This window comes from Motacilla alba, chromosome 14 (assembly GCF_015832195.1).
Source record: "Motacilla alba alba isolate MOTALB_02 chromosome 14, Motacilla_alba_V1.0_pri, whole genome shotgun sequence".
NCBI lineage: Eukaryota > Metazoa > Chordata > Aves > Passeriformes > Motacillidae > Motacilla > Motacilla alba.
The window spans coordinates 15,258,143-15,267,002 of record NC_052029.1 but is presented as its reverse complement, the minus strand read 5'-3'; the positions used below and the strand labels follow the sequence as shown (position 1 = coordinate 15,267,002).

General features: G+C 50.4%; 1 protein-coding gene across 1 annotated transcript; it reads right to left on the bottom strand.

The window, feature by feature from the left end:
* Window positions 1-376: 376 nt before the first annotated feature.
* Window positions 377-4,539, bottom strand: GFER (growth factor, augmenter of liver regeneration). Its single transcript, XM_038151768.1, has 3 exons — window positions 4,297-4,539; window positions 3,433-3,644; window positions 377-2,736 (listed from the first exon to the last, which is right to left on the bottom strand). The coding sequence occupies exons 1-3, from the start codon at window positions 4,522-4,524 to the stop codon at window positions 2,574-2,576; spliced, it is 603 nt and encodes a 200-aa protein (XP_038007696.1). The 5' UTR covers window positions 4,525-4,539; the 3' UTR covers window positions 377-2,573.
* Window positions 4,540-8,860: the final 4,321 nt, after the last annotated feature.

Genomic DNA, 8,860 nt, shown 5'->3' with positions numbered 1-8,860 from the left:
GCTGAGCTACCCCCAACTCTAATGCTGCCCCTCACGCTGCCAGCAAGTCAAATCAATCACGGGGATCCCATAAAATTCCCACAAAAGCAAACTCCAGTGTGACAGGACCTGCTGTACAAACTCCTGCACTGTTGCAGGGCCAACAGAGAACTGCACCAATTCAGCAGCGCGAGAGGAAAGGAGCAGGAGCTGCCCCACCTTGTCTGATCAATCCACGCAGAATCACAGTTTACCTGAGCCAGCAAACCATAATATACACATATAATTATATTTATATATATATATATCTTGTCTGGTATCTATAGCAGCAGTATCTTGGCATGCAGAGGTTAGACCCCTTTTCCTAAGATTCCATGCAGTAGGAGTGAACCAGGAGTGAGCTCAGTAGCTTTATTATTTTTACATCAACAGGAAATACAATTTGAATACAGAGATTTTTAAATTTTTAAATTTAAATTTTTTTAAATTTTTATATTTAATCAAGTGCAGTTAGTAGAGAATTCACAATTTTCTGTACACAAGTATGAGGACCTCCAATGGAAATTCCTTACCCAAGACTAAAACTTGTGGTACAAATGAGCAGCAGAACAAATCCCCCCAATGCTCACGTGGTCAGGTCCACAGAGGTGAGGATGTGCCTGAGAAACAACAACATCAGAGCTCTTCTGCCAAGCCAACACCACGAGAGAATGGAGTGTGAGCACAGATTTTATCAGACGGCCACTTGGTAAAGAGAGAAAGTGCCCTAAAAGCATCCTGGCCACAGCTGCTGGCCTCATTTTTAGGCAGGATTTGCTAAAGACACAGACTCAGCTTGAAGGCTCCTCCCAAGCCCTGCCAGGACAGGAGAGGCTTCTCCTCCTGCACTGCACCACCACCCCCTGAGGGACACAGTGACCAGAATGTGTGGGTACACCCTCACCTCCCTCTCTGCACTCAGGGAGGGGACAGGTGTGCTGGGAGGCTCCCGTGCCCCTGCTGGCCCCTGAGCCGGGCCAGCGCATCCCAGGACTGGCACGGGGCAGTGCAACTCCCCAGCCTGCTCCCCTGGCAGACGAAGGTGACAAAGGATGGGTCAGATGTTTCACCAACCCTCTCGTTTACACTGAGACAAACGAGGGGGAAATCTCATCATCTGCTCCGTGGGCGAGGACATTGTCACACAGAACAGCGGAGGGCAGATTGGAATGGAAGAACACAGAATTCCTGCTTTAGCACAACCAAACCCACAGGGAGACGCCTGCCCACACCCCCAGCTGCTCAAAGTGTCCTGACAGAACTGAGTCAGATGGGTCCTACCTGCAAAAAGGGAGGGCGCAGCCCTTTTGTTGGTCCTCTCCCCTCTAGTGGATCCCAATGGGCTTTGTTTTGGGGGCTGAGTTTATTACCAAAAGACAAAACCCAAGAGCTGGGGTTTATTTGTTCTAAGAACCTCACCATGCTGACAGGGAAATTTTCTGAGCACTTCTAACAGCCTGAGTGACACCTGCAGTCACCCTCTTCATGTAGTACCTCGCTATCAGTTCATTTGGGTTTGTGTTTAGAAATGTTGCGACATAAAATACTCAGAAATCATTAGTCCATAAAAGTCCCACATTCATTTAACAGACCTGACTTGAAAGGACTTGGCTGTGCCACAAAATATTAAAACGTGTTTCCAAAGGTGCTCCTGGCTCTCTAACCACTAAGGAGCCCCACACAGCGCTGTGAGGACCAAAGGCTCAGACAGGAGGTGCCTCTGCTCTAATCACAGCAGCACCCTTGACCTTTCCAGTTAAAACTTGCCAAAAATCCCCAAGGGTAAGTTCACAGGTGTGCTGTAGGGCACGACATAAGGAAGCTCAATAAAACAGGCGAGAAAACCTCAGCAGGAAGCAGGGAAGGAAAAAAAACACCTGTTCTTGTCAGGGTTTGTGCAAACCTCTCCCAGCCAGGAGTGCAGCGAGGGATGAGGTCACCACCTACGTGAAGAACTTGAAATGATTTTGACTGTTTTGTCCTCTGACATGGTAAGTTGAAACACAAGACCAAACTGAGAAATCTGGGCTCCACATTTCAGTGTTTAAATTAAATGTACCTGCCCTGAGGACTTCCATCAAAGGAACTGGATGCAAGGGTAACAACAAATGCTGGAGATGCTGGAAAGAGAAATCCAGGGGTACAGACTTGGCACAAAACCCAGCATGAGTTTTCTCTATCAGAACAACAGAAATGAAAGTGACAATTAATCAGATGCATTTTCTAAAACATCAGGCAATAGCTGTTGAGAACACCGCTGTGTTCAGGGAAAATGAATTCTAGCCACAAAAATAAGCCAAAGCCCCCAAAATCAGGAAATGTCATAATGAAATGAACTTGGCAGTGACACAGTCTCAGAGGTTTCTGGCAGCCTCAAGCCCTCAGGTACCATTACTTATCAAAATATCATTGGGACAGGATTTTCAATTCTCCTTTTGGCATTGGTTCAGCTCTGAATCAGTCCCGCACAAAAGGGTTATTGCCTCCCTCTGTCCCTGCAGCAACTCCACACGGACTGCACTGCTGTGCTGGGCTCCCAGAGCAATCCCTGCGGGTTAATCACAGCTCCCATCCTTCCAGCCATCCCTCCAGCGCTCATCCACGCGGGAGCAGTCGAATTCCGCCTTCCCCAGCTTCCTGTTCACCTCGTTGTGGAGCAGACACAGCCACTGGGAGAAGTTTCTCCTGGTGCTCGTGTCGGGTTGGTTTGTCCGTAACCTGCAAACAAATTATTGGAAATTTCGGAGAAAGAAGCTGAGAGCAGCAGAAAGCTTTATCACAGAATCCCAGAACGGTTTGGGTTGGAATGGACTTTAGAGATCATCCCAATCCCCTGCCATGGGCAGGGACACCTTCTACCAAATCAAACACCTCAGCCCATTTCAGTCCTTGCCTCCACTACTGAGATTGCCAATACAAGGCATTTTAGAGGGTAGAAGAACACTTGTCTCCTGAAAACCAAATTATCCCAGCCTAATTCCACAACTGTTCACAAACCCATTTTGAACCATAAAACTCCAAAATTGCCTCAGGGAGGCCTTGGAGGCAGCACAGAACCCTACAGCATGAGGACAGGTCTTTGTTTTTTGAGTAAGTGCATCTGTGATTGATGCAATAATGGAATAAACCAGTTCAGGTAGCTACAAACCCCAAGTGCAGGAAGAGCTGCTGATATGCAAACTAGCTGCTGCAGCCCAGCACTTCTGGCAAGCCTCTCCAGCACAAAGAGCTGCTGAGGCTACTCACCTTTCCCTCAGATCTTCAAAAACCCACTGAGGAAACTCACCCTTCTCTCAGATCCTCAGAAAACCTGCTGAGGAAACTCACCTGTCCTTCAGAGCCTCAAAAAACCCTCTGAGGAAACTCAATTTTCCCCAGATCCTGAAAAAACCCTCTGAGGGTTTTCCCACTCACCTCTCCCTCAGGTCCTCTGCGCAGTGCTCGCAGGGGTAGAACTTGGAGAAGAGGTTGATGAAGTCCCTCATCTCCTTCTGCTGTGCCCCGGAGGGCCGGTCGGGGTAGTAGGCAGCCATGGTGTGCAGGAAGGCCCAGGTGCTGCGGCCCAGCTGCTCGCTGTCCAGGGGACAGTTTGGAGGGGGCTCCTTCTCCTCTGCGACCGCCGCGTCCTGCAGAGGGACACAGGGGTGTGAGGGGACACCGGGGCGGGTGGGGAAACAGCCCTTTTGTGCTGGGAGGGAAGGTGAGATGGGGGAGCAGGTCCTTCATATCCTCTCTGAGGACATGGCAGAGCCTCCTCACACCTTCTGAGGGGACACTGCAGAGCCCCCTCACACCTTGAATCGGAACATGGCAAAGCACCCCTCACACCTTCTGAGGGGACACTGCAGAGCCCCCTCACACCTTCTGAGGGGACACTGCAGAGCCCCCTCACACCTTGAATCGGAACATGGCAAAGCACCCCTCACACCTTCTGAGGGGACAAAGCAAAGACCCTTTCACACCCTCACGGGACATAGCAGAGTTCCCCTCACACCTTCTGAGGAGACAAGGCAAAGACCCCTTCACACGCTCAGGGAACATGGCAGAGCTCCCCTCACACCCTCAGCGGGGGCAATGGCCGAGCCCCCGAGCCCTCAGGGAGAAGATGGGGACCCCCTTCCCATTCCCACCGAAGGGAACCCCGTCCCCGGCTCCTTCACACCCCGAAGGGAACACGCAGCCTGGTCCCACTTGCGGGGGCAGGATGGAGGACGGAGGGAGCGCTGCAGGGACAGGGGGTCCCCAGCGGTTCCAGGGAGGGCTCCCGCCGCTCCTCACCGCGCTGCCCGGGGCCGCCTGCTTCTTCTGCTCGCGGAGCCAGCTCTTGAAATCCGTGCAGGCTCGGCACGGCTTCTTGGGTGGCTCCCCCGCCGCGCCGGGCGGGACGGGGAAGGGGAAGGAGCCGCCGTCGGGGCCCGGGAAGGGCGCGTAGCCCCGAGCCGCACGGCCCTCGCTGGGCGCCGCCATGCTGGCACCGCGGTGCAGGACGGGCCGGGGCGGCGCCATTCCCGCCCGGGCGCCCTGAGGGGGCTGGGACTCGGCACACAGCCAAGTGCCATTCCTGGTGTGTTTTTACCGAAAAACAGCGGCAAGCTCTGTGTTTGAGTATCGTGTGTTCGGGGAGAAGGACGCTGCCGTCTGTGCATCCATGATTTTCGCTTCACATCGCCCTTGGGGTGTGGTGGAGCTGTGCTCACCCACACAGCGGGAGGCTGAAGGGAGATTCCCTCTGCTTCCCCTCTTTGTGAGGGGGCTCGGCCATGATCCCCCCTGAGGGTGTGAGGGGGCTCTGCCATGATCCCCCCGAGGGTGTGAGGGGGCTCGGCCATGATCCCTCGAGGGTGTGAGGGGGCTCTGCCATGATTCCTCCCGAGGGTGTGAGGGGGCTCTGCCATGATTCCTCCCGAGGTTGTGAGGGGGCTCGTCCATGATCCCCCCTGAGGGTGTGAGGGGGCTCGACCATGTTCCCTCAGTAGGTGTCAAAGAGCAGTTCCCCTTATGTAGCCCTCCCACAGGAGCACAAAAGTACATATCAATAAATATGTGTTCCTATGGGGTCTGGAGCATCTCTGTGATGAGGAGAGGCTGCGGGAGCTGGGCCTGGTCAGTCTGGAGAAGGGAAGGTTGAAAGGGGATCCCATCAATCCATACAAATCCCTCCCAGGGGTGTCAGAGGATGGTGCCAGGCTCTGTTCAGTGACAGGATGAGGAGCAGCACCCAGAAACTAAAACACGAGTTCCACCCAGACAAGAGAAATAATCTCTTTGCAATAAGGGTGGCAGAGCCCTGGAACAGCTGCCCAGGGAGGGTGTGGAGCCTCCCTCAGGAGCCATCCCAAACCCACCTGGACACGTTCCTGTGTCACCTGCTCCAGGTGACCCTGCCTGGGCAGGGGCTGCACTGGATGATCTCTTCCTAACTCCACTATTCTGGGATTGTGGGATGTGCAGATACTGTGTGTGGCAGAGCCCATGGCACACAGCAGCTGTCCTTCGTGCCAGCGGTGCTGACGGACACCTCAGCGTTATCTCCAGCAGACTCATACAATCAACAGGACAATTTTATGGACAAACAAGTGGATAACTCCATTCAACTCATGCTCCTTTATGGCAACACGCCCATATGAAGTTGTCCATGTTTTTAACACCTGTCACATGCTTGTAAATCCGTACTGAGGGAGGATTTTCCTCTTTCTGGGAGTGTTGGCATGTGTCACGTGCCAACTCCCTGCCTGGGAGTGACTGGGCTCTTTGGGGTGATGGAGAGCCAGACCTGGCCCCAGGGCCTTGGTCCTAAGTGGACATTTAGCATTTTTTCTTTTATTCCCAGAGAGCCACGGGCTTGTGAGCACATGAGGGTGGTGACCCAGGCAACTGTCCAGCCTGGCATCAGACTTTGGAGCTTGCTCTTTCACCCCTAGGAAATGTTAATTAGCTGTGGCCTTGCAAAATTCTTAATAGAAGTTGGAGAGTGAAAACTTGGAGAGCAGCACAGACTTGCTCTCATCCTTCTTTTTGGCTTGATTCTGTCATGCTCTTAAAGGTTTGAGAGCCACAAATCTCCTACCATGAACAATGTGAATTTTGTATCCACTTCAACTTTTCTCCTGTTCCTCACCTGTAGGTCAAGTGAAAAATATTATTATTTTGTTTAATGCAAACAAATGTATGTTCAGGATGGAGCTGGACCAAAATGTCACTTTATATATAAATATATATCTATGTGATTTATTTAACACAGTGTAGTGTAAAATGTGTATTAGAAAAAGCATAATTTTAGAGAAATACCTTAAAGACTTGCCCTCAAAAATACTTCAGCACTTGGTGTGTTTCATGTGGAAATGGCTGAGCTGTTCCTGCTCTGTGGAGCACTGAGCTGATGGTCGTGATCTCCATCTTGGGCTCTCTATTTACCAGTGCTCCTTTATTTTTATTTATTTGCCATTTCTTGGGAATATTTATTTGCTGATTTTTGTTAGGGTGGGAGAAAACACGTGAGTAACTGGTAGGAACTGCTGGAATGACTTTGTTTAAAGTTGTAGACAACCATAAAGATAAATTTCACACGCAAAGGAAAGATCAAGTAGGGACAGCAACATTTTTATGTCTGTTTTCCTTGCCCACCAATAAATGTTTTAACTGATGCTCATGACCTCATTAATTTTTGTAAAGTCAGGAAAAAAGAGAATGAGATACTGAGGGAATTTCCTCCAGAGCTTTATTGTTTGGTCTTCAAGCAATTAAACAGGTGCAGAGATGTTTCCAAATCACGGCAATCTCCTGGTTTGGCCGTTAGCAGACTTTGCTTCCTTGATTGTGATTTAATTTATGGATTCAGTTAAAGCATCAGCATTTTTATTGAAAAGGAAAAGCTTTGAAGGAGGCTGTTGGTTGCAGAGATTTGTGCTCCACGTTGCTCCCCTCACCCCTTTCCTGCTCAGCTCTAGGAGCAGAGCTGGCTCTTTAGGAAAAGGTCCTCCCAGTTTTCTCCACTTGCCTTCAGGTCCAGCATCAGCTTGGATTTCAAAGTTTAGAAAATGGAGAAATGCTCCAATTCAAGTCAGAGCAAAGAAATTCACTTTACTCTCTCTAATTGAATCCAAATGCAGAGCCAAATTATTTCCACCCGAAGGAAGGAATGTGGTGCAGAGCTGAGGAAGGATGAGGGAACATTCCCTCCTGCTGCCCTGTGGACAGCCCTAACCCCCCAGCACTGATTTAAGAGCTGGAGTGTGCTAGAGCCTGGTACCAAACAAACTCCTCACAGAAATTTGATTTTGGGGAGGAATCTCCCGTGAGGGTGGGCAGGCCCTGGCACAGGTGCCCAGAGCAGCTGTGGCTGTCTCTGGATCCCTGGCAGTGCCCAAGGCCAGGTTGGACAGGGCTTGGAGCAGCCTGGGATGGTGGAGCACGCTGGATTGTATTCCTGCAATACAGCAGGAAGCTGTCTTGTATTTACGTGTGAGAATATGAGCCTAAAGCCTGACCAGTGATAAACCAGCACCAGGAATTAGTCATAGACTTGTTTGAGAAATTACAGCCAACTAGGAAATAGCAACAACCAAAAAAAAAAGTTTATTTCTAGGTAAGTGAATCATATTGATCCTCTCTGCCTGCGTGTAAGAACTTTATCACCTGCAAAATTTCCCAAAAGTATGGATTTATCCCGCAGGGATCAGGAAGGAGCCTGCAGCCCCCCTGCCAGGGAGTGGGTGAGATGTCTCAGTTCAGATCCATCCAGAGCTGTTGAGATGTGTGCAGAGCAGTCTGAAGTGCAGGACAGCACGAGGCACTGCCTTGCTCAAATCCGGGCATCTACACCCGACACTGAGTTTGTTCTTTTAAAGTTGGGGCCATTTTAATGTGTGGATCCTCTTGCTGATTAAAATGAGAATCCATGAGTAATGGTGATGGCAGGGAGAAAACCAAATTATTTCTGCAGGTTGGTTTAGGTGGCCCTGCTTGTGTCGTGCTCCAATCTATCTCCTCCTTCCCAGACCCAGCCCGAGCATCCCTGGAATCTGTTCATCCATTCTGAGGATAAAAATTGGGGGTTCCTATTGTGCTCTTGAAAAACAAAATCTTCAGTGAGCAGCTCCTGTTCCTCTTGGCTTTGCAAAAGGAGAGTGGCCCCTGATTTGGGGTGATTCCTTTTTTTTCCAGAGGGAGGTCAAAGGAATTCAACAGGAAGTCTCCTTCAGTGGAAGAGGTTTTCCTCAGGTAACAGTTGCTATGTTTGGACTCATTTAGAATCAAACATAAATGAAAGAACAGTTCCTTCCACATTGCTCTTCTCCCCCCAGGCTTTTGAGTGAAGATTGGGCCTGATTTTCCCTGGTTTCTGAAGGGGCCAAAGTACACGAGTTGCTGTCTTTGCTCTGAAATACAAGTGAACTTTTAGCCACAGCTCCTGGTGCTGGTGGAATCCCCCGGAGAGATAAGGCTTTGCATACTCTGCTCCTCGATGGCCGTGGGGAATGAGGAAAGGGAAAGAGTGGGATGAGCATCTCTGACTAATCTGGAGGGAACACAGCGGTCTTGTCTCCGATCAATTTACTATATTTAGCATGATGTAAGAACAGATTTTCCCCAAGTGAAAACACTATTTCTCCATGTTCGCTGGTGCTTGCTGCGCTTGCTGTTGGCTGTGCCGGTGTTGCTGGGATTTTCTCCCACCAGATTTCGGAATGTGTAGGGCAGGCTGAGCACTGCAGAGCCTCAAACCCCCTTGGAAACTCCACCCTGCTTTTCCTCTGCCTTCACATCTCATCCCTGGGTCACAGCACGTCCGCGAAGCGCTGGCCTCATGCCATGCACTCATCAAACACCACTTATTCCTCAG

Bases quoted from the DNA above. Each gene is read 5' to 3' on its own strand.
- GFER (XM_038151768.1), bottom strand. From the start codon at position 4,524: ATGGCGCCGCCCCGGCCCGTCCTGCACCGCGGTGCCAGCATGGCGGCG. The intron at 3,645-4,296 runs GTGAGGAGCGGC...GTCCCTCTGCAG, and splicing joins AGGCGGCCCCGGGCAGCGCG to GACGCGGCGGTCGCAGAGGA. The intron at 2,737-3,432 runs GTGAGTGGGAAA...ATTTGTTTGCAG, and splicing joins GCAGAGGACCTGAGGGAGAG to GTTACGGACAAACCAACCCG.